The sequence below is a fragment of the Phocoena sinus genome, chromosome 4 (genome assembly GCF_008692025.1).
Source record: "Phocoena sinus isolate mPhoSin1 chromosome 4, mPhoSin1.pri, whole genome shotgun sequence".
Classification (NCBI taxonomy): domain Eukaryota; kingdom Metazoa; phylum Chordata; class Mammalia; order Artiodactyla; family Phocoenidae; genus Phocoena; species Phocoena sinus.
This window is the reverse complement of record NC_045766.1, coordinates 85,334,447-85,360,387: the sequence shown is the minus strand read 5'-3', so window position 1 is coordinate 85,360,387 and position 25,941 is coordinate 85,334,447. Positions and strand designations below refer to the sequence as shown.

At 40.9% G+C, this 25,941-nt stretch overlaps 1 protein-coding gene and 1 long non-coding RNA gene across 5 annotated transcripts in view; one reads left to right on the top strand and one right to left on the bottom strand.

The window, feature by feature from the left end:
* Positions 1 to 2,208, bottom strand: part of NEPRO (nucleolus and neural progenitor protein) — a 12,374-nt gene extending 10,166 nt beyond the window's left edge. The window contains exons 1-2 of one of the 4 annotated variants that reach the window (XM_032630151.1): positions 2,019 to 2,208; positions 253 to 407 (exon numbers count right to left, since the gene is read on the bottom strand). In XM_032630151.1, the coding sequence (XP_032486042.1) occupies positions 253 to 407; positions 2,019 to 2,121 (258 nt within the window). In that variant the 5' untranslated portion in view covers positions 2,122 to 2,208. Of the gene's footprint in view, positions 1 to 25; positions 119 to 252; positions 1,928 to 2,018 lie in introns of those variants that run through there. The other 3 variants (XM_032630153.1, XM_032630152.1, XM_032630154.1) reach the window with 3 other exon arrangements.
* Positions 2,095 to 25,941, top strand: LOC116752936. The gene is made up of 3 exons (XR_004349652.1): positions 2,095 to 2,214; positions 8,538 to 8,652; positions 25,892 to 25,941. It is a non-coding gene; the product is annotated as an uncharacterized LOC116752936 (long non-coding RNA).

Below are 25,941 nucleotides of genomic sequence, written 5' to 3'. Positions count from 1 at the left end.
AACATAAAAACAAAAAATTACCTACCTACTAGAAACAAGACTGGGAAAGAATCCAACACAGTTCCTTTTTAAATTGTTTTTTGAAATGCTTTCAGGGGAAGAAAAAAAAAAAAGCCCACATGCAATTGCAAGATGACCTATAAATCACAAGTAAGTTACTGCGATTAAGTTACAAAATATTAAATGGCAGTGTGATCTCCATCTTCATCAACTCAAACATGTTGAGTATTAAACACAGGGCTCCCACCTTACCTGTTTGAGGGCCAAATGGGGCTTGTGGCGGCCCATTCTGTTGTGATTGCTGTAAAGGACTGCACATAATACATCTGTTTCTGCATCTAAGATTTGGCTCTTCAGTGACAATGTAACGAGACAGCATTCTTTAATTACAGCTGCAATGCAAAGGTCTAAAGCAGAGATGTTTCGTAAGACTTAATATGCATTTCTACATTAAGTATATAAAAAATACACTGAAAGAAGAATATTTCCTTATGTTTTAAAGAAATCAAGAACAAATTAACATAATCAGCCTCACCTGTAAGAACATAATTAATGTTTCCAAGTATGTGAGAAGTGACATAGGAAGGAAGTGATCGTACAGTGACAGATATCAAGTCCAGGAAATCATTAAGAGAACATGTGTTAAAGTAGAATGTACATCTTTACACCACATTTTATCATGATTTTAATAATCTTTCATACGAATACTCTGCAGTCATTTGGTGTACACTTAACATTTCGAGTACCTTAAAGGTGGGACGTGTTGTATACTTCTCTACCACTTTAAGAATATATTCAGAAGAGAAATCACTTTAACAGCTGGAAATTATATTACATAATGAATGTCTGACTGAACACGGGGTGCTTATTTAGTAAAACAAGGTAACAGCCTCCTAGTCTGAAAAAGCTGTGAACAGAAGATGGGAGTAAATGTGTTCTCTGTGGCTCTAAGGGTAGCAGTAGCAGCCTAAGTGGCAGTAACGCAAAGGAAGACTTACACACAATGTGGAGAACTTTCTTACTATACGAACTGTTGGAGGCCAGAATGGGCTGCCTTTGGGGTGGGGGGAGACTTGGTGAATTTCCACGCCTAACAGAATCCTGTTAAAGAATCTTTGAATAGAGGAAGGGGTAAGATTAATCTGTAAACTGAGCAGGATGGATGGATGGGGAGGGGGATGTGATGATTATATAAGTTACAAGTATTTAATAATAACAGCTGTCATTTGAGTGTTTATTTACTGTATCAGGCATTGTTCCAAATGCTTTACCTATAATGTTAATTCTTTCATCAGAACAGCTCTATGAGGCAAGTACTATTTTTATCCCCAGTTGAAAATGCTATTAAGCCCAGAAAGGTTAAATAATGACATTTCTCACTCCTCACCCCAGCTCCAGCAGAGAAGAGCCAGGATTCAAACCCAGGTAATTTGGCTCCTGAGCCCAGCGTGTACTGCCCTACTGCCTAATAACGGCAATGCCACCATACCTTGATAGAACACTTTAGACCACGCTCTCCTAAATGACATCATTAGATCCTCCCAACAACCCGGTGATAGGGAAAACTAACCCCATTTTACAGATAAGAAACGAGGGATCCAGAAAGATTGCGGTTTAACTGTAGAGTGCTTGAGTGACGACCCGCAGCCTCTCAGAGGCAGAGGTCGAGAAAGACTGAGGGGTAACCACAGCACTTGGTGGCCTGAGTGAACGCAGGTCCCCAAGCAGCAATTTTTCCTGACGCTAGCTGCGTCCGCCCTCTTTCCCCATTTCGGTGCGGGGCTGGATCTTGGGCCTTCGGCGCCCCAGCCAGGCCCTGCGGTAGACTCGGTGGGTCCAGCGAGGAACGACGATGCCTGCAAAATTCCTCAACAAGCTCTAGGACCCAGGCCTCTATCGGTCGCGGCCCTGCGCAGCGTCCCGCGGGTTCCGGAAGTCCCGCCCCCACCCCGCGCACGTGCGCCTGCCTGACGCCTCCGCCGGAAAAGCCTGCACCCCTCGCCGGGCGCCTCACTCACCCAGCGCCGCGCCAGGGTCCTGTACGATCACTGTGCTGCGGCTCCCCGCCTTAGGGAGCCTCACGCGGTTCCATGGCTGCGGGCCCGGCAACAGCGCAGCCATTTTGGGAGGCAGGAGAGGGACTGGGAAAGGCGGACCTGGGCGAGACCCAGTGGAGCGACCGAAGGAGGGGCGATGAGCCGACGTCAGGGGAAGGTAGAGGGCAAGGGGTGGGGCGGGGGCGGGGCACGGGAGGGGAAAGGGGAGGTTCCTTCACGAAATAGTGGACCAAGTACGGTGAACCTGAAGAACCCAGAGAGTCATCCAGCCCCTGGTCACTAATCCCTGGCCGCGTATCAGAATTACTTGGGAGAATTTGGGGGAACCGCATCCCTGTACTACTCAATCAGAATCTCGGAATGGGGCGAGGAATCCGCCTTGTGTTTATGCTTCCCCACGGGATTCTGAAGCACAGCCAGTTTCGGTACTACTTCAGGGTATTTTACAGATGTGGAAAATGAGGTCCGCAGTTGAGTTGGTGCATACGCCCCCATCTCCACCTCAACCATTAGCGGAAAAGGAAGAAATGAAATAAAGAGGCTTATGCAAAGTGTGCATTTGTAACGCAGAAGTAATTTAAGTTAGTCAAGGAAGGCTCTACCTGGAGCAGCAGCAAAACCACGATCATAGAAACTTGGAGGCCGTCTGACTGTCCATCAACCCCATCTTCTGTCAGTGTCCAAAACAAGACGATATACCAAGCTTTCCTGATCCTCACCTCATTTATATCTTTCTAATAGTTCATTTATCTTCAGCTACCCTGATACCAGCTTACTTAAGGCCCCCCGCGAGTGTATTAGAGAGGCAGTTAGTGGGTTTTGAAGACGGACCAGCAAGGTTTTGATTCTAGATCTGCCCTTTACTAGCTCTATGATCTCAGTAAAGTTACCTAACTCCTCGAAATGTTAGTGTTCCTACAGGTAAAATGAAGATAATAATACAAACTTGTAAAGTGCTCACAGTTAAAAAGTGCTTTAGAATAGTGTCTGGCATACAAACAGTATTTACTGTTAGCAGAATTAGTATTGTTGATATTATTTTTACTGTTTAATACAAATAGCCACGCCACACTGAAACACTTTGCATGCTCTCTGTGTGTGCCTTTGTACATATTAATTTCTCTATCTGGGCCATTTCCCTGAAACACAATCTCCCTCAGCTCTGGTGTCATCACCTCTAGGTAATTCTTCCTGAGCATCCCATTCCCACTCCATAGCTTGATGTAGAGACGACTTTACGTACATCTGTAGTGCCCTGTGCTGGCCTCTGTATTAGCCTCCTATTACTGCTGTAACAAATTACTACAAACATAGTCACTTAGAACAACACAGTTATTATATTACATTTTTGGAGGTTACAAGTCCAAAATGGATCTCACTGGACTAAAGTTGGCAGGGCTGGATCCTTCTGGAGGCTCTAGTGGAGAATTCATTTTCTTGCTTTTTTCAGCTTCTAGAGGCCACCTGCATTCCTTGGCTCATGTCTCCATCCTCCGTTTGCAAAGTCAGTAGCATAGCATCTTCCAATCTCCCTCCAGCCTCTCTTTCTCTCTCACCCTCCTGCCTGCCTTCATCTTAAAAGGACCCTAGTGATGACACTGAGCCCACCAGAATAACCCAGGATACTCTCCTCATTTCAGAGTCTTTAACTTAATCATATCTACACAATCTGTTTTGCAATGTAAGTAAACATATTCATAGATTTGGGTGATTAGGACGTGCTGTCTTGTGGGGGGGGCATTATTCAGGCTACCACAGACTCTCACAGAATTTACCTCACTGTACTGTATTAATTTGTATATTTGTATGTCTCTTTCTCCAATGGCAGGTGAGCTGACTGAAGGCAGTACTACCAATGTAGCTTACTGATCTCTATATCACAATGCTTAGCTCAGAGCCTGGTGCGTAGTAAGACCTCAATGAGGCTTTAACAGCTTTGTCGAGGTACAACTGATATACAGAGAACTGCACATAGTTAATGTGTACAATTTTACTAGTTTGTCAATATTTACTGGCTAAATAAGAGACTAGATGATGCTTGAATAGAGTTTTTGAAGGACGAGTAGGAATTTCCCAGGCAGATAAGGGAAGAAGACACTCCTGACAGAGAGGTGGTAAACAACATGAGTTGGAAGAATCATTAGTCCCGGCTGAGTCAGTATTGCTGGAGCATGATGTGTTCTGAGGGATGAAGCTGGGAGTAGTGGTGTCGGATCAGGGACAGAATTTGGACTTACCCTGAAGGCTGGTGATTCCCAAACCTGGCTGATCACAATTACCTGGATAGTCTTTTAAAAATATTTATAAAATTTTCAGGCCCCACTTTGCACATTCTTATTCATTAGGTCTGAGTAGGGCTCTAATCTGGGTTTTTTTTAAAGCTCCTTATGTTGGTGGTCTGCTTGAGGGATCCCTTTCTGGAGGTGACAAAGGAGTCACTGAGATTTAGGCTGGGCAATTTGGGCACCTTGCATCAGAGGACGAGCACTCTAGAGAACAGGTTTGAAGGAGATGAGACTGGAGGAAGGGACCTAAGGGAATCTGTTACAAAAGCTGAGGCAGGAGATAATGAAGGCCTGAATTCCAACACTGGCACTGAAGATGGACAGTATGACTTATTTAGATGGCTGGTACTTAGGTATTTAAATGTCTAGTATGACTTCCAGACTTTTGCCTTGAGTGTGACATGTGGCATCCAAAAGAAGAACAAATTTACATACATCTAAATAATAGGAATAATGAGAGAACTTTTGATGTACTGAGTTTGAGATTGCCCATGGGCTGCCCACAAGAGTATGTACAATTCGCCAGTTGAATAAATGGGACTGTAGCTCAAAGGGTAATTGCAAAGGGAGGGAGTAGAGATGATGAATATAGGATAACGTTTTTAGTGGCTTAGATGAGAAGGGAAGGCCGAGTTTATGTGATAACAGAGAGATGTAGGATCAAGCAGGGTATAGTTTTGTTCTAATTTTAAGGATAGTGTATCAGTTAGGGTTCCACCAGTCAAACAGAACCAGTAGGCGATATATATATATATATATATATATATATATATATATATACTTTTGAAAAGAAATTGGCTCGCATGCCTGTAGGGGTTGAATAGTCAAATCTGAAGTCCATAGGGCAGGCTGTTGTAAATGGCAGTCTGGAATCTCAGGCAGGAGCTGAAGCTGCAGTCTACAGATGGAATTTCTTCTCCTTCATGTCCTCAGGGAAACCACAGTTCTGTTCTCAAGGTCTTTTAAACTGATTGGATTAGGCTCATCCAGATAACCCAGGATAATCTCCTTTATGTACAGTCAGCTGGTTGTAGTTGATAATCACATCTACAGAATGCCTTCACAACAACACCTAGACTCATGTTTGATTGAATAACTGGGTGCCCCAGCCTAGTCAAGTTGACACATAAAACTGACCATCACAGACAGAAAGTGGTTTCATCACCTGAACAGGCTAAGAGAAATGGGGCCAAAAGAGTGAGAGAAGTTGGACCTACTAAAGAGATAAAGGTGAGAGAATTGATGAAGAAAGATCCATTATTCATTCAACAAAGTTTGTGAGCATCATCCCAGAGGAGACAAGCAAAGGTGGGATCAAGAGCTCAGGTAGAGGGGTTGTCTTAAAGATCAACAAGCCTTTATCCTCTGAGCCAGGAAGAAAAATCAAGATAGCTTTAGACATGGCTGTGTTTGGGGTACTGTAACAGAAAGATGAGGGAGCTCCTATGTTGTCAGTGAAGGAGGATCATTACCAAGAGGGGAGGGCAGGGAGATGGGTTCTGGGCGAGCAGTGGATATTTAAAATCAGAGTTTCCTTGAACTGGGGGATATGGAAGAGGCGTGTGTTCTGTATATTAGGGAGAAAGTAAGGATTTACAGTTTTTAAAATTTCAAATTTGCAAAGAAAGACTGCCACAGACACAAATGACCATGAAATAGACAGAACCTTGTCCATTTCATTAGCACTTCAAAAAATACAGATTAAAATAATTTCGCGGTATTGTCATATAGACAGTAAAAGCATGGTGTCTCATGTTACTAGGACTTTGGACAAAAATTCATATACAAAGTGATCCTTTGTTGTTGTAATCATGAAAATGGAAAATGATATATTCACACAATGAATCAGTGGTTTTCTAATATTTTGGCAGTGGAATTCTTTTTCCCTCACAAAATCTTAACACAGAAATCAAATATATAAAACAGTAAAAGCAGAATTGTAGTGGTTAAGGGTACAAAGGAGAACGCAGGGACCTCCCATAAAGGCCTCCTTCCCAGGCTCCTAGAAGTACCTCATAAGACACTTCCTAGGGACAGTTTGGAATCCACTGTTGTAAATAAATAAATATGTGTTGATGTGTGCAATTGTTTACCGTACATTAAGGTGTTTTCTAAAGCAGTTTAAAAAACGCTATGTACAATGTGATTACATGCAAAAATATACCTCCACACATAGAGAAAAAGGTCTGGAAGGATCTAAATGAAGGTGTTAACAAAGATTATCTTTTCAGCAGTAGGATGGATCCTTTTTTCTTCTGTGAGCTTATTTGTACTTTCTGAAGGAAAGAAATACATGTTGCTATTGTAATGAGAAAAAATTATTTTTAACGTGAAGTGTGTATCAGACTCTTAGAATGTGTGTGTGTGTGTGTGTGTGCGCGCGCATACACCAGCATATTCGGAGACATACATTTTTTGCCCCATCCAGCTACAGTCTTTCAGCTCTAATCTCATGCGTCTATACTCTGCTCTGTGATGCGGGGCTGGTCTTTGCCGGCTGGTGGTTATACCCATATGGACCACTAGAGGGAGATTGGAAGGCAGGAGGAGGAGAGAAGTTCCTGTTTGTTTTCTTATTCCTGGTAGTGTTGTCAGGCAACAGCTCTTCATCCCGGTAATGACAGTTGCTTCTAGTCCCTGACTCATTTTTACACACTGGCAGAACTAACTGACCCCTCTGAGGTACTAACAGCACCTGAATGATGTTCTTTTGTCAAAGATCTGAGTCCCAGTTCTGCAGATCACTTCCTCCAACAATCTAAATTCTAGTCTTCTCCTTGTCTCCCCAGCTCCAGGGCTTGTAACTGCTTTCAGCAGTTATCTCTGTGTTACCTCAGTGTCGCATGTGTGCTTTTAAGTTCTTTAACATCTATTTAACCAGTTCATTATATTAAATTCTCTCTGGTGAAATACTTAGTATGAGTCTGTTTTACTAACATGATTCTTAAACAAGAAGTGGTCCTAAGAAACAGCCCCTCAAAATGGGATTCTGAGGTTGCTCTGAGCTTATCCTTAGCTTTGAACACCATAGTGATCTCTTTAGCAAGGGGAAATGGGATTTGAGTATCCATGATACCCTGTGGCATCATACTTAATCACCTGTGGTTGATTGTGATGAAATGCCTTCTGTGGCCCTAAGAGGGACCAGATGACCGTTATGATAGCAATGATGCTTCTACAAGAAATGACAAGCTCAGATCATTAACTCTTAGCTCAAGTCACAGAGAATCAGAGAGTTCCTATAGTGGCTCTAAAAGAATCACCTGTTTCTTAAAGCTGCAGGGCTGACCTTGACCCAGAATTTAATTTTGTGGGTTACCGAATTTCAACCAGAATTGAATTCATAGGTTTGAAAATCTTGTATGTGAAAGTTAGGGCACTGACTGGTAAGAAGAACTCTGAGACTTGGAATAGGAACCATATAGTTTGACTTAGGAAAAGCTGAGAATCTTGGAGTTGCTTGCCTTCTTGTGTCTGAGGGAACTTGTTTTAAGACCCCATAATAACCTCAAGACCCACTCCAACTACTTCTCATAACCTCTAGAGCTAACCCAGTTCAGATCTCAGTTTGCTCCAAGGGGGCAAGTACAAAGTCTGACATGGAAGGAGATGGTTTACTCCAAAATAATTGCAAAATGTTGCTAATTGACAGAAATGGAAATAATAGTGGATTTTAAGTTATTAGACTAAAAGAGGAAGGAATATAAAACACTGGATTAGACCAAATGTATTGATAATGGGTCATTATTACAGTTACTAAAGATCTTAGTTAGGGACTTCCCCTGTGGTCCAGTGGTTAAGACTGCACACTTCCACTGCAGGGGGTGCGGGTTCGATCCCTGGTCGTGGACCTAGGATCCTGTATGCCGCGTGGTGCAACCAAAAAAATAAAAAAGATCTTACACTTAGAAGTGTGTCTAATGATTTTCTTGGTTGCTTGAAACTTGAACTCAACTATAGCCTATGCTCACTGAAGGTAAAATACCAGATTTTTTCCTGGCACAATGTGGAAGGAGGAGTCGAAGACTCAGAGAGATTGGAATGATGGGGTGCATATATAATCTCACTTGCACACCCACCCACCCCCAACTGTGTCCTTTGAGAGGTCACTCACCCCACTGAGGCATTGGGAAAGGCATTAATGATGGGCTACTTTTGTGTCCTCACAAATTTCTGTGATGGCTGTCTTCTGTAGGCTATGGTGATGGTAGAAGATACTGCCATTGAAATCGGCTCCATGATTTCCGTGAAAACGATGGGATCCCAGAATGACAAAGGCCAAGTGGCAACAATTAACTACAAGAGACGAGGTTAGTGCATTTACTATAATGGGCAATAGAGACAAAATGTTAACCAAATATTTTGACTAGCAGGAATCTTTAGTAGTAGCTAATTGATCGTGGTGCCTATAGGAATTGAATAGATAGCAGCCTATTAAAATATTACTTCATTTATATAGCAGGGACCAGAAACCTAATCTGAGCACCAAAATGGAGAGGAGACATGGCTCCTTACTCAATTTCCAGACTTAAACAAGTTCAGCAGCACAAAATCTCTTGATGGACAAGGAAGCTAGTACAAAGATGCTTATCAGTGTCCTTTACAGGAACAAAACTTTAGAAACATATAAGTATCCATGTTATTTATTGCTGGTTAGTCAACATATTCATGACTTAATCATTTTATTACTTTTATTACTTACAGTTCTGTGGGTCAGGAGTTTAGGCAGAGCTCAGAAGGGATGGCTTGTCTCTCCTGCACATAGTGTTGGCTGGGAGGGCTCTACTGGGTCTAGAGGACCTACAATGGCCTCACTCACAAGTCTGGCACTCCCATTGGGATGGCTCAAATGACTGAGGGTGAACTGGGATGGCTGGGTCTCTCTTTTTCCGTGGCATTACCCTGGCTCACACATATGTGTGGGGCCTTGGTTCTCCTCTATGTGGTTTCTCTCTCCACATGGCCTCTATCCTCTAGGACCCATCTCCCCATGTAGACTCCCTCTCCAATAGGATAACCTGGACTTCTTTATGCAGCGGATGGATCCACCCTGAGCAAAAGCAGATGCTGTACGGCCTCTTAGAGTCTGAACTCATTAAGTCCCCAAATGCCACTTCCATCACACTTTATTGGTCAAAACAAGTCAGAAGGGCAGAATAGATTCAAAAAATGGGGAAACAAACATGAGCTCTTGTTGGAAAAAGCAGTAAAGACAGAGAGGTGTGGACACAGAGAGACCCAATTCAGTCACTGGGTCCATTTTCAATAACTTATTACAGGCTAACAAGAAACATATCTCTTAAAAAATTAAGGTACATCCATACAATGAAAAACAGAGTAGGCAAAATTGCTGTAACAAACAAACCCCCAAATATATAATGGTTCAAGCACAATAGATGTTTATTCTCACCCACATTGTGTTCAATACATGATTATTCAAAAATTTAGGCTCCTTCCATCCTTTGACTTTGAATTCCCCTAGGGCCTTGTCATCATCTACATCTAGCTGTAAGAAAAGATAACATAAAGGATACACATCTGCCTCTTAAAAGCACTGGCCCAGGGCTTCCCGGGTGGCGCAGTGGTTGAGAGTCCGCTTGCCGATGCGGGGGACACGGGTTTGTGCCCCGGTCCGGGAGGATCCCACGTGCAGCGGAGCAGCTGGGCCCGTGAGCCATGGCCGCTGAGCCTGCGCGTCCGGAGCCTGTGCTCCGCGGCGGGAGAGGCCACAACGGTGAGAGGCCCGCGTACCGCCAAAAAAAAAAAAAAAAAAAGCATTGGCCCAGGAATAGCACACATCACATGCATTCCTATTCTTTTGGCCACATGTAACTGCAAAGGATCCTAGAATTGTAGTCTAGCTGCATGCCCGAGGAGAAGAAAATGGATTTTGAGGAACAGCTAGAAGACTCTGCCACAATCATTTTTTAAAGATAGGCAATGGCGCAGGGAAATGCTCACATTATATTAAATGAATGGAAGGCATTACAAAACTTTGTATGACTCCAAGTTCGGGAAGGGGCAAAGAGAAATGTATATCTGGAGTGAAAATGGTACCAAGATTTTTATTTCTGGTTGGTGAGAGTACAAAAGTTTTATCTTCTATTCTTTTCATTTTCAGAATTGTATTCAGTGAACACAAATGACCTCCATAACATGATAAATAATTTTTTTAATGTTAAAATATCTAAATTATAAACTCAAAGCACTCTTTTAGCGTCATTGCTGATGATCAATCTGTCAACTCCTAGAAGCTCATAGAAATGTAAAGAAAAATTGCCCATTGATAGATAGCATTATTTTTACCACTCTGTTTTCTGAAGTATTTAGGGACCAGCATACAATTTTAATACAGACAATTCCTAATTTAGAAAAGCCATTTCTAAGTGCATTGTTTGAAACTGAACGTCTTCGCCCATAAAGTGAACGTAAAACATGATGATGAGGAACCAGAGCCAGCCCCCCAAAGCCACTTTCCTCCAATCACTCATGTGATTGGTTCCGGCCAGTGATGTCCCGGCCATTGGTTCTATAGAGGACAACTATGGATTCCAGGATTGTTACAGAAAAGTGCTTTCCACCGTCAAGATTAAAACAGCAGGAGCACATCTTCCCTCAGCTTGGGTCACCCTCACCCCCAACAAGCTCTGGCACTCAGAGTGGGAGCTTACATCCTGCCATGTTCCCAGAACCAGTTTCTCTGGCAGGTGGGAAGTGGGAGCTGAGATCTCTCAGCAGTGAGCCCCTGGCATGGTGGGAGCAAGAAGGTGGAGGGGAGAGCTGGGTTCTAGGCCTCGGCAGGGGTCCCCATGCGGCATGATCACATTAAGACCCAGGATTCTGAGGGAGATATAGTGGTGGGGTGTCAGAGGATGATGGGAGAAATGCTAGGGACTCCTAAGATGGGGAAGAGATGTTTTTCCCATTCACTTTCCCATTCATAGACGTAGTACTCTTGAATACTTTAGTTCCTGTCCATCCCAAGTCTTCTGTCATCCCAGTTCCTTCACTGTCCTCAGCTCCAGTAACCTTCACATTCACTTCACTTCAGTCACATGCTCTCAAATCATATCCCAAATCTTGCCATCATCCAGAATTACTCCATATCTGATATCATAAATCCAGACATTTTTCTTTCTGATGATAGCATCCTATCTTTTCAACTATCTTACTCAAGTTATTTCTTACAAATCTGATCTTAAACCTTTCTGGATCACCAGTCCTTAACCTCTTACTGTCTTCACATCAGTACCCTTCTTTGTATACAGCTTAGATTCTCCCAGTCCATTGCACGCCAACGTTATCAATCCCCTCTCCCCGTTACTTCCATCACTTCTGCCTAGCCAAAGTCCAACCCTTTATTAATTCCACTCTCTGAATTTTCTGTAATTATGGGGAAAAAAACTGAAGTCTTCAGACAAGAACTCCCTCAACTTACTAATGCCAAACCTACAAATTTACCTGTGCACCCACCGTCCTATCTTCCGTTCCTCCAGTTACAATGCGTAAGGCGATCCTCCCCTCACCTGAGGTGAATCCCTTCACTGGCTGTCTCCATCCAGTAAAAGCTTTTTCAGAAAAAGGATCATGTATGCTTGTTAACTGCTGCCTCCAGGACCTAGCAGAGTATCTGGCACATAACAAGTGCACAGTATTTATCAAATGAATAGCTTTGGTAAGTTAAGGAAAAGATAGGGACAGAGAAAGGGAATAAAAGAGTTATTCTTCCTATCCTATTTTACTGTTTTTGGTCAGAAGAGAGAAGAGTATTTTGAGAAGGAGAGCAGAATTTTTCTCATACATAAAGGACAGAGGTTGATCAAGAATTGACAGTATTTGAACTGTTAATAATTCTTACATTTCAGAAGTCACCTGAGTGGGTGAAAGTCATTTCCATGCATGTATTAGCTGTGTATAATTTATTTTCCTGAGAAAAATTCTTCCTTTAGAATAAATTTCCAAATAAATTCCTTTAGAATAAATTTCTGTCATCTAGAATAATTTTATGTACAAATCCCCTTCATCCTTTAATTCCTAGTTCCGCTGCCCCTTGTTCACCTCCCCCCAAATCTGGAACTTATCTCTTCCATCTCTGAACTCCCATCTCACTTTCTCTCTACCCCTCTTATGATACTGACTGCCCACAGTCTGCCTTGTTCTTGAGACATTTGTACCAAGTTCTGTAAGCACTTTCATGCAGGGATGTATATCCTCCCTCCTGCTGGCATATGGGTGCTCAGTAAATACTTGTTGAATAAATACTGAATGAATTAAGTAATGAATAAAAAAAGTCTTTCAATAAGAACCAAATACTAGCCTGGCATCAAGAATTTCTTAATTCAAGAAACACAATAGTTCTAGAAGTCACGGGAACACATTTGAAAGGCTAGGCATACATATGCATAATGTGTTAATAACCCATATGATAGTCTCCAAAAATTTTCCTTGATTCTAAAAGGCATCCTGTCACAGGTTTTAATTTAAAAAGCATGCTTCTACCTGACTACTTTTTGAAAATGTTGGCATTTTTAGGGCTGTTAAAAAAACAAACATTTTCTCTCAAAATGTAATTTGCACGCAAAAGCCTTAAGGAAACAGCCTCTGACTTGTACTCAGGAACTTTCATAAGATATAAGACTAACATGTTTCATTTGAATTCCTGAAGTGAATTTCGGTTTGGATTTTGATCTGAATGTATAGGCATAACTCCCAGTTTAAGATCTGGAGTATATAAGAATTACAATTTTCTTGGGTCAAATGCTGATTTTCACTTTATGGAAATATGTAAAGATAACCCCTTACAAGAATCTTATAATTATCTAAAGATACATGAAGTGATGATTGAAGAAAATGAAGAGTTTAGAGAAAAAAAGATAAGAAATGAGTTCCCAATAAACAGAAGTAAAAAGAGAGTGGAATTAAAGCACCCATTATTGAGAAATCAGACTCTTATAGAGCAACCTTTCAAACTCCATTCAATATATATTTTATTGTAACATATAGCTTCACAATAGAGTATAACTTAATAGCTTTAAGTGTAATTATTCCCCACGGACCTTTACACAGACACCTTAACAGCATTTGCTGAGGAAATCCACAGTCCGCAGTTATGGCTTGCTCAATACCCACCTCTCCACCAGGGGGCAGCAAGAGGCTGTACCCAGATTACTCTCTAATGGCTCCTGGTTTAGTTAGAAGCCAAGCAGAGCCTAATCTACATTCCAGCTCGCCAGTGGAATCCCAGCTTCACAACCTCAGCCAGAATGGAGACAAATCGACTTACCCCTGGCAGAAGAGATGCAAATTATCAAAGAAACGTCTTACAGCAAAGTAGATGCACATGATTTCAAGGCTTTGCCCCTAACTTGGAAGCAAGTCATGTGACCTGAAGGCATAGTTTTGGCCAGGAGTGGCTTAACCTAAATTTATTTTCAAGGCATAGAGTCACTTGAACCTGGGAATGGCAAGACTTAAAAAAAGAAAAAAGTTGATAATCAGATAATTGGATATATTTTTTTCTACATTAAAGACTCAGGGGCTTCCCTGGTGGCGCAGTGGTTGAGAGTTCGCCTGCCGATGCAAGGGACGCAGGTTCGTGCCCCGGTCCGGGAAGATCCCACATGCCGCGGAGCGGCTGGGCCCATGAGCCACGGCCGCTGAGCCTGCGCGTCCGGAGCCTGTGCTCTGCAACGGGAGAGGCCACACAGTGAGAGGCCCGCGTATCGCAAAAAAAAAAAAAAAAAAAAAAAAGACTCAATGCCCAGGAACTGACCTTGGAGAAAGTGAAATCATTATTCCTGCTCTTTGACAGCCTTGAGGCAAAATTTCCAAGTCAAATTTATAAGGTGTATAGGGATTTGGTTGCTTGTTTTGCTTTCTTCTCTCTTGCCAGTTACCTCCTGAGATCCGGGCATGGATCAGTAAAATCCCTCTGCCGTGGCTGCCAGCAAGTCTGTGCCTGATTCGGCGCCTTGCTGAAAAGGTACCAGGGCCTCTAGTGGAACATAACACCCTAGTACTAAGCCAAGGGACAGAGCCAAGCCACATTTCAGTGTCTGCCGCTGAACCAAGCTCTGAGCAGGGGCCATCTTTTCTGCCCAAGAAGTTGTTACTGGACTCTTTCAAGCGTTTGCTTTTGCGACTAAAAACTGGTCAAGAAAATGTTTTTGAAAATTAGGGTTCACTCAGAAAGGAGATAGTCTGTCTACACCTGACATTTTCAAGAGACACATCATCTGTGCACCCAGATACACACAAAAACACACATGCAGAGATGCACACTTGCCAAGAAACAAAAAGTTCTCAGGAGAATCATGGTCCTGAAAGCTTTCTCTCTTTTACACCAGTATTTACTGCTATCTCTTCTCATAAAATCTACTACAAGAGATGCTGGCATAGCAAGAATTTTACCTCAGGAATATATAAGAAAACAGGATCAGGGCAGTAAGCAGATGTATTCAAATAGTGACAAGGTACTCAAGTGTGATAAAGCCAGTACATGGAGTCACATCTAACTCAGGTCAACTCTAGAATAAAAACGAAGGATATTAAAATTGGCATGGAAAATCTCCCCCCATGAGCATGTAGGCATCACAAGAACAGGAATGTTTAGTTCCTTGTTCTAACAAGAAGCTATTCAGTTCCTCATTCTGACCTAAATGCCTAGAACAGTTCAGATGCTCAGTTAATGTGTCAAATGAAAAAAGTGCTTAAGAAAGTTACCGCATCAGAGACCAACATCTCTTAGTAAGTCCATCTCAGATAATCTTTCACCCCCTCCAGCATGAAAGCAGATCATGATTTCTTCAGCTGAATACTAGCTGATGTAGTTGTCTTGAGTCAAGGGGCCTTTAACAACAGTCTTATCCAGAGAGGCAGGCTGTTTACCCCATGGGCACAGATGCTGACTGAATAAATGAGATTCACACTCTCTCTGGGGTAGTGTTGCCAGATTGAGCAAATAAAAATAGAGGATGCACAGTTAAATTTAAATTTCAGATAAGTGAATTTAGCGTAGGACAAAGACTTATACTAAAAAAAATTCACTAACTAAAATTCAAAGTTAACTGGGTGTCCTGTATTTTATCTGGTAATCCTAATCTGCAGTGTATACTACAGCATTTTGCTCTTCCTGAGCAAAATAGTGGGAGAATTGTCTCACTTTTTAATTGTTGGACTTCCCTGGTGGTGCAGTGGTTAAGCATCCGCCTGCCAATGCAGGGGACACGGGTTCGAGCTCTGGTCCGGGAAGATCCCATATGCCCGTGTGGTTCCCACGTGCGGAGCAACCAAGCCCGTGTGCCACGACTACTGAGCCTGTGCTCTGAAGCCTCCGAGCCACAACTGCTGAGCCCATGTGCCACGACTACTAAAGCCCATGCGCCTAGAGCCCATGCTCTGCAACAAGAGAAGCCACTGCACTGAGAAGCCCACACACCGCAACAAAGAGTAGCCCGCACTCGCCACAACTAAAGAAAGCCCTCATGCAGCAACAAAGACCCAACACAGCCAAAAATAAATAAATAAAATTCTATTAAATTAATTAAGTAATTGTGACCTTTCTCTCGGGTGACACAGATTGTATCTTTTTTTTTAACACATTTATTAGAGTATAATTGCTTTACAATGGTGTGTTAGTTTCTGCTTTATAACAAAGTGAATCAGCTATACATACACATATATCCCCATATCTCTTCTCTTTTGCATCTCCCTCCCACTCTCCCTATCCCACCCCTCTAGGTGGTCACAAAGCACTGAGCTGATCTGCCTGTGCTATGCGGCTGCTTCCCACTAGCTATCTATTTTACATTTGGTAGTGTATATATGTCAATGCTACTCTCTCACTTCGTCCCAGCTTGCCCTTCCCCCTCCCTGTGTCCTCAAGTCCATTCTCTACATCTGCATCTTTATTCCTGTCCTGCCCATAGGTTCTTCAGAACCTTTTTTTAAAAAATTTTATTGTGACCATCAGTTGAAGGTCAATTGGAGGCTCCTATCATTTAAATCTTTATTTGCTCTTGCTAAAATAAATATTTTTATGGGGGAAAGCAGTCCTTTAAGAAGACCTTATGGGGACTTCTCTGGTGGCACAGTGGACAGGACTCTGTGCTCCCAATGCAGGGGTTCGGGGTTCAATCCCTGGTCAGGGAACTAGATCCCACATGCATGCCTCAACTAAGACTTCTCATGCCACAACTAAGGAGCCCTGGAGCCGCAACTAAGGAGCCTACATGCCGCAGCTAAGGACCTGGTGAGCCACAACTAAGGAGCCCACCTGCTGCAACCAAGACCCAGCACAACCAAAATAAATAAATTAATTAATTATTTAAAAAGACGACTTTCTGTCTTCAATCATAAAATCAGATTTAAGAATAAAGAAAAAATAAGATGCAAATATAATTCTGACAGAATAACAATTATTCTCCAAAATAAGCCCCCAAACTGCAATTAAAATGCCTAGAGTACATTTATAGTTAGCACAAATACTAAAGGAATAAACAATAAGTTTCAATTGATCAGCTAGCATTTTGTGAACGCTTGTGGCTTTAAGAATGAATAAATAGACATGTTAACAGGAGGTGGGGAAACATCACAGAAGCACTGACTTTTAAAAAAAAGGAGCAGTCACATGTAGAGAAGCAGTCACAAGAGACTCTACAACTAAAGGAAATGAGAGTTGCGGGTAGGGGAGAGTTAGTAATACACAGCAAAACAGGGCTAAAATATTTCTTTTTTTTTTTTTTAATTTTTGAATTTTATTTTATTTATTTTTTTATACAGCAGGTTCTTCTTAGTTATCCATTTTATACATATTAGTGTATATATGTATACACTATATACATATATAGATTCCATATATATGTGGATAAATACAGTATTTATTTTTCTCTTTCTGACTTACTTCACACTGTATGACAGTCTCTAGGTCCATCCACCTCACTACAATTAACTCAATTTCATTCCTTTTTATGGCTGAGTAATATTCCATTGTATATATGTGCCACATCTTTATCCATTCCTCTGTCAATGGACACTTAGGTTGCTTCCACATCCTGACTATTGTAAATAGAGTCGCAATAAACATTGTGGTACATGACTCTTTTTTCTTTTTCTTTTTTTTAACTTCTTTATTGGAGTATAATTGCTTTACAATGGTGTGTTAGTTTCTGCTGTATAACAAAGTGAATCACCTATACATATACATTTATCACCATATCTCCTCCCTCTTGCATCTCCCTTCCACCCTCCCTATCACACCCCTCTAGGTGGTCACAAAGCACTGAGTTGATCTCCCTGTGCTATGTGGCTGCTTCCCACTAGCTATTTATTTTACATTTGGTAGTATATATAAGTCCATGCCACTCTCTCTCTTCATCCCAGCTTACGCTTCCCCCTCCCCGTGTCCTCAAGTCCATTCTCTGCGTCTGTGTCTTTTTTCCTGTCCTGCCCCTAGGTTCTTCAGAACCATTTGTTTAAAAAATTTTTTTAGATTCCATATATATGTATTAGCACACGGTCTTTGTTTTTCTCTTTCTGACTTACTTCACTCTGTATGACAGACTCTAGGTTCATCCACCTCACTACAAATAACTCAATTTTGTTTCTTTTTATGGCTGAATAATATTCCATTGTATATATGTGCCACATCTTCTTTATCCATTCATCCGATGATGGACACTTAGGTTGCTTCCATGTCCTGGCTATTGTAAATAGAGCTGCAATGAACATTGTGGTACATGACTCTTTTTGAATTATGGTTTTCTCAGGGTATATGCCCAGTAGTGGGAGTGCTGGGTCGTATGGTAGTTCTATTTTTAGGTTTTTAAGGAACTTCCATAGTGGCTGTATCAATTTACATTCCCACCAACAGTGCAAGATGGTTCCGTTTTCTCCACACCCTCTCCAGCATTTATTGTTTGTAGATTTTTTGATGATGGCCATTCTGACCAGTGTGAGGTGATACCTCATTGTAGTTTTGATTTGCATTTCTCTAATGATTAGTGATGTTGAGCATTCTTTCATGTGTTTGTTGGCAATCTGTATATCTTCTTTGGAGAAATGTCTATTTAGGTCTTCTGCCTATTTTTCAATTGGGTTGTTTGTTTTTTTGATATTGAGCTGCATGAGCTGCTTGTAAATTTTGGAGATTAATCCTTTGTCAGTTACTTCATTTGCAAATATTTTCTCCCATTCTCAGTGTTGTCTTTTCATCTTATTTATGGTTTCCTTTGCTGTGCAAAAGCTTTTAAGTTTCATTAGGTCCTATTTGTTTATTTTTGTTTTTATTTCCATTTCTCTAGGAGGTGGGTCAAAAAGGATCTTGCTGTGATTTATATCATAGAATGTTCTGCCTATGTTTTCCTCTAAGAGTTTGATAGTATCTGGCCTTACAGTTAGGTCTTTAATCAATTTTGAGTTTATTTTTGTGTATGGTGTTAGGGAGTGTTCTAATTTCATACTTTTACACGTAGTTGTCCAATTTTCCCAGCACCACTTATTGAAGAGGCTGTCTTTTTTCCATTGTATATTCTTGCCTCCTTTATCAACAATAAGGTGACCATATGTGCATGGGTTTATCTCTGGGCTTTCTATCCTGTTCCATTGATCTATATTTCTGTTTTTGTGCCAGTACTATACTGTCTTGATTACTGCAGCTTTGTAATATACTCTGAAGTCAGGGAGCCTGATCCCTCCAGCTCCATTTTCCTTTCTCAAGATTGCTTTAGCTATTTGGGGTCTTTTGTGTTTTCATACAGATTGTGAAATTTTTTGTTCTAGTTCCGTGAAAAATGCCATTGGTAGTTTGATAAGGGATTGCATTGAATCTGTAGATTGCTTTTGGTAGTAGAGTCGTTTTCACAATGTTGATTCTTCCAATCCAAGAACGTGGTATATCTTTCCATCTGTTTGTATCATCTTTAATTTCTTTCATGAGTGTCTTATAGTTTTCTGCATACAGGTCTTTTGTCTCCTTAGGTAGGTTTATTCCGAGGTATTTTATTCTTTTTGTTGCAGTGGTAAATGGGAGAGTTTCCTTAATTTCCCTTGCAGATTTTTCATCATTAGTGTATAGGAATGCAAGAGATTTCTGTGCATTAATTTTGTATCCTGCTACTTTACCAAATTCATTGATTTGCTCTAGTAGTTTTCTGGTAGCATCTTTAGGATTCTCTATGTATAGTATCATGTCATCTGCAAATAGTGACAGCTTTACTTCTTTTCTGATTTGGATTCCTTTTATTTCTTTTTCTTCTCTGACTGTTGTGGCTAAAACTTCCAAAGCTATGTTGAATAATAGTGGTGAGAGTGGACAACCTTGTCTTGTTCCTGATCTTAGAGGAAATGGTTTCAGTTTGTCACCATTGAGAGTGATGTTGGCTGTGGGTTTGTCATATATGGCCTTTATCATGTTGAGGTATGTTCCCTCTATGCCTACATTCTGGAGGGATTTTATCGTAAATGGGTGTTGAATTGGGTCAAAAGCTTTTTCTGCATCTATTGAGATGATCATATGGTTTTTTTCCTTCAGTTTGTTAATATGGTGTATCACATTGATTGATTTGCATATATTGAAGAATCCTTGCGTTTCTGGGATAAACCCCACCTGATCTGGGTATATGATCATTTTAATGTGCTGTTGGATTCTGTTTGCTAGTATTTTGTTGAGGATTTTTGCATCTGTATTCATCAGAGATGTTGGTCTGTAGTTTTCTTTTTTGTGACATCTTTGTCTGGTTTTGGTATCAGGGTGATGGTGGCCTCGTAGAATGAGTTTGGAAGTGTCCTCCCTCTGCTATATTTTGGAAGACTGAGAAGGATAGGTGTTAGCTCTTCTCTAAGTGTTTGATGGAATTTGCCTGTGAAGCCATCTGGTCCTGGGCTTTTGTTTGTTGGAAGATTTTTAATCACAGTTTCAATTTCAGTGCTTGTGATTGGTCTGTTTATATTTTCTATTTCTTCCTGGTTCAGTCTCAGAAGGTTGTGCTTTTCTAAGAATTTGTCGATTTCTTCCAGGTTGTCCATTTTATTGGCATAGAGTTGCTTAGGTAGTAATCTCTCATGATCCTTTGTATTTCTGCAGTGTCAGTTGTTACTTCTCCTTTTTCATTTCTAATTCTATTGATTTGAGTCTTCTCTCTTTTTTCTTGGTGAGTCTGGCTAATGGTTTATCTATTTTGTTTATCTTCTCAAAGAACCAGCTTTTAGTTTTATTGATCTTTGCTATCGTTTCCTTCATTTCTTTTTCATTTCTTTCTGATCTGATTGTTATGATTTCTTTCCTTCTGCAAACTTTGGGGGTTTTTTGTTCTTCTTTCTCTAATTGCTTTAAGTGTAAGGTTAGGTTGTTTATTTGAGATGTTTCTTGAGGTAGGATTGTATTGCTATAAACTTCCCTCTTAGAACAGCTTTTGCTGCATCCCACAGATTTTAGGTCATCATGTTTTCATTGTCATTTGTTTCTAGGTATTTTTTGATTTCCTCTTTGATTTCTTCATTGATCTCTTGATTGTTAAGTAGTGTATTGTTTATCCTCCATGTGTTTGCAGTTTTTACAGTTTTTTTTCCTGTAATTGATATCTAGTCTCATAGCATTGTGGTCAGAAAAGATACTTGATACAATTTCAATTTTCTTAAGTTTATCGTAGCTTGATTTGTGACCCAAGATATGATCTATCCTGGAGAATGTTCCATGAGCACTTGAGAAGAAAGTGTATTCTGTTGTTTTTGGATGGAATGTCCTATAAATATCAAGTCCATCTTGTTTCATGTATCATTTAAAGCTTGTGTTTCCTTATTTATTTTCATTTTGATGATCTGTCCATTGGTGAAAGTGGTGTGTTAAAGTCCCCTAGTATGATTGTGTTACTGTCGATTTCCCCTTTTATGGCTGTTAGCATTTTCCTTATGTATCGAGGTGCTCCTATGTTGGGTGCATAAATATTTACAATTGTTATATCTTATTCTTGGACTGATTCTTTGATCATTATGTAGTGTTCTTCTTTGTCTCTTGTAATAGTCTTTATTTTAAAGTCTGTTTTGTCTGATATGAGAATTGCTACTCCATCTTTCTTTTTATTTCCATTTGCATGGAATATCATTTTCCATCCCCTCACTATCAGTCTGTATGTGTCCCTAGGTCTGAAGCGTGTCTCTTGTAAACAGCATATATGCGGGTCTTGTTTTTGTATCCATTCAACCAGTCTTTGTCATTTGGTGGGAACATTTAATACATTTACATTTAAGGTACTTATCAATATGTATGTTCCTATTACCATTTTCTTAATTGTTTTGGGTTCGTTATTGTAGGTCTTTTCCTTCTCTTGTGTTTCCTACATAGTGAAGTTCCTTTAGCATTTGTTATAAAGCTGGTTTGGTGGTGCTGAATTCTCTTAGCTTTTGCTTGTCTGTAAAAGTTTTAATTTCTCCATCGAATCTGAATGAGATACTTGCTGGGTAGAGTAATCTTGGTTGTAGGCTTTTCCCTTTCAACAGTTTAAATATGTCCTGCCACTCCCTTCTGGCTTGCAGTTTCTGCTGAAAGATCAGCTGTTAACCTTATGGGGATTCCCTTGCATCTTATTTGTTGCTTTTCCCTTGCTGCTTTTAATATTTGTTCTTTGTATTTAATTTTTGATAGTTTGATTAATATGTGTCTTGGCATGTTTCTCCTTGGATTTTTCCTGTATGGGACTTTCTGTGCTTCCTAGACTTGATTGACTATTTCCTTTCCCATATTAGGGAAGTTTTCAACTATAATCTGTTCAAATGTTTTCTCAGTCCCTTTCTTTTTCTCTTCTTCTTCTGGGACCCCTATAATTCGAATGTTGGTGCATTTAATGTTGTCCCAGAGGTCTCTAAGACTGTCCTCAATTCTTTTCATTCTTTTTTGTTTATTCTGCTCTGCTGTAGTTATTTCCACTATTTTATCTTCCAGGTCACTTATCCGTTCTTCTGCCTCAGTTATTCTGCTATTGATTCCTTCTAGGGAATTTTAAATTTCATTTATTGTGTTGTTCCTCATTGTTTATTTGCTCTTTAGTTTTCTAGGTCCTTGTTAAACGTTTCTTGTATTTTCTCAATTCTATTTACAAGTTTTTGGATCATCTTTACTATCATTACTGTGAATTCTTTTTCAGGTAGACTGCCAGTTTACTCTTCATTTGTTAGTTCTGGTGGGTTTTCACCTTGCTCCTTCATCTGCTGTGATTTTCTCTGTCTTCTCATTTTGCTTTACTTCCTGTGTTTGGGGTCTCCTTTTCACAGGTTCATAGTTCCCATTGTTTTTGGTGTCTACCCCCAGTGGCTAAGGTTGGTTCAGTGGGTTGTGTAGGCTTCCTGGTGGAGGGGACTAGTGCCTGTGTTCTGGTGGATGAGGCTGGATCTTGTCTTTCTGGTGCACAGGACCGCATCCAGTGGTGTGTTTGGGAGTGTCTGTGACCTTATTGTGATTTTAGACAGCCTCTCTGCTAATGGGTGGGGTTGTGTTCCTGTCTTGCTAGTTGTTTGGCATAGGGTGTCCAGCACTGTAGCTTGCTGGTTGTTGAGTGGAGTTGGGTCTTAGCATTGAGATGGAGATCTCTGGGAGAGCTTTTGCCGTTTGATATTACGTGGAGCTGGGCGGTCTCTGGTGGACCAACGTCCTGAACTCTGCTCTCCCACCTCAGAAGCACAGGCCTGACACCCGGCTGGAGCACTAAGACCATGTCAGGCACACAGCCAGGTACATGGGGAGTTACTTGCCTTTTGGGAAGTCTGAGGTCTTCTGCCAGCATTCAGTAGGTGTTCTGTAGGAGTTGTTCCACATGTAGATGTATTTCTGGTGTATTTGTGGAGAGGAAGGTGATCTCCGCGTCTTACTCCTGCGCCATCTTGAAGGTCTCCCCAGATTGTATCTTTTTTACTTTGATGTACAAATGCCACTGTAGTATGATGATGACAATGGGTTCCATTTAATTCCTTTAAGTGTGCCATAGAAAATTCCAGTATTTGGAAATGTCCTCTGAACTCAGAGTTTTGAACCCCACTAGTATAGTGTCTTTGGTATCAGCCTTGCTTTATCTGAATGAAGGGTCTGCCCTATAACATTCTTTATCCCCTATACTTTGGAAGATAATTTCTGGGCAGATACCTTAGTTGAGAAGGTTGAAACTAGACTTAGGAGGTCCTGTGTTTCCTGAGTGATTTCTGGCGAATTATCAGCCTCCTGATCATGAAGTGGTGATAAAACCCAATTGTGGGAGTTGGGCAGGAATTCATAATGCAAGAGTGTGGGGGGAAAGTATTGAATTAAGTAATGCTAATATGTACTCATTTTTTCCAACATGAATATGGCTTAGAAAAAGTGATCCCCTGACTTCTGTCCACAAACATCATGTATTAGTCCTGGACCAGAGCCAGTCTTTCCTGAGAACCCATACCTAGCTGTAAGCTAAACAAGTGATCATTTCCTGGTTATAGTGTCTGAGGGACCTGGTCCACCTTTACCCAGAGCTCAGCCCTTGTACTTCATGGCTCAGCTCAGCCAGAAAGCTCAGTGGATAACCCTGGGTGACTTGGGTGGCGGTGGGGGTGGAGGTGGAGGAGTTGCAGGGGGCAGAGGAATTTAGCTGGTAATCAAGGAAGGAATACATAGGAATAAACTCTTTTCCATAAGAAAATTTTTGTTCAGCTAACCTCAAAGCTTAGTTTTAGAATTTTATAAAGAAAATGTTCCTTTGTCACTTGTAAGCATTATTGCTTTTTATTGAACTATACTATAAATGAGTACCATTGAATAAAAGGAGACCAATTAAATGAATAAAAATAAAACTCTTATCTTCCTAGAAACCTCCATTATATTATATGGCATTTAAGACTTTTCACAAATTAACACCAATCTATCTTTCCAACCTCATTTCTTGCCACTTCTTTCTAGGACTGTCATACTCTACCCCAGGGTTGGGTCTTCGTTGCTGAGCTCGGGCTTTCTCTATTTGCGGCGAGCAGGGGCTGCTCTTAGTTGCAGTGCGTGGGCTTCTTATGGCGGTGGCTTCTCTTGTTGTGGAGCACGGGCTCTAGGCACATGGACTTCAGTAGTTGTGGTGCATGGGCTCAGTAATTGTGGCACATGGGCTCAGTAGTTGTGGCTCATGGTCTCTAGAGCACAGGCTCAGTAGTTGTGGCACACGGGCTTAGTTGCTCTGCAGCATGTGGGATATTCCCAGACCAGGGCTCGAACCCATGTTCCCTGCATCGGCAGGCAGATTCTTAACCATTGTGCCACCAGGGAAGCCCTCTACTTATTCTAGAAAGCCTAAATCAAATGGTATCTATCTGTATAGTTTTCCTTACAATCTATGCCAGCGTAATTTCCTTCCCTTCCTCTGGCTGCCAGAGGCACTGCACACATCTTTACTACCAGTACTAATGGTGTTTACCACCCAGAGCTGCAATTATCCCCTCCTCTCAAGAGAGTGAGTTTCTCAAGAGCAAGGTCTCTATATCCACACTACCCAACACAGTGTGTGTGTGTGTGTGTGTGTGTGTGTGTGTGTGTGTGTCTCACCAAATATACACAGCACTCAAATAGATGTTTATGTAAGCACAAGCCAAAGTCCTGAGTTATAATATTTACTCTATATTTCCTAAAGGAATACATGGATTTCCATATTTATCAAGTAGATAAAATTAGACTAGACCCCACTAGACTTCTATGCTTCAGCAAATCTGGTTTACTCACCATTTTCCAAACACGCATGGTAATTTCCCATCTTTACACCACAGCTGAAATTTTCTTCCCCTGAAAGCATCTATTCTCATTTCTCCCAATTAAAATCTTCCTAAACACCACCTCTAGTTTTCACAACTCTAGACACACACTCACATGCACACACACTATGATCTCTTCCTTCTGAAAGCATCTTTGCTTTTTTTCTCTTCTTTTCTAGTTCTCCTCATTCTCCATCTTATTCCCAATGGTCTTCTCTTAAAGTTGGATTCTGCTCCTTGAAGGCAGAGACTCTATCTTCCTCTTTCTGCAGCTCCTCACCAAGGGACTTGCACATACTAGGCACTAATCAAGAATTTGTTGAATAGAAAAAATCAGAGGTCGTTTAAAAATACTCAGTTCCCACCAACAGTGCAGGAGGGTTCCCTTTTCTCCACACTGTCTCCAGCGTTTGTTGCTTGTAGATTTTTTTGATGATGGCCATTCTGACCAGTGTGAGGTGATAATTCATTGTAGTTTTGATTTGCATTTCTCTAATAATTAATGATGTTGAGCATCTTTTCATGTGCCTCTTGGCCATCTGTATGTCTTCTTTGGAGAAATGTCTGTTTAGGTCTTCCGCCCATTTTCTGATTGGGTTGTTTGTTTTTTTAATATTGAGCTGCATGAGCTGCTTGTATATTTTTGAGATTAATCCCTTGTCAGTTGCTTTGTTTGCAGATATTTTCTCCCATTCTCAGGGCTGTCTTTTTTCTTGTTTATGGTTTCCTTTGCTGTGCAAAAGCTTTTAAGTTTAATTAGGTCCCATTTGTTTATTTTTGTTTTTATTTTCATTACTCTAGGAGGTGGGTCAAAAAAGATCTTGCTGCGGTTTATGTCAAAGACTGTTCTG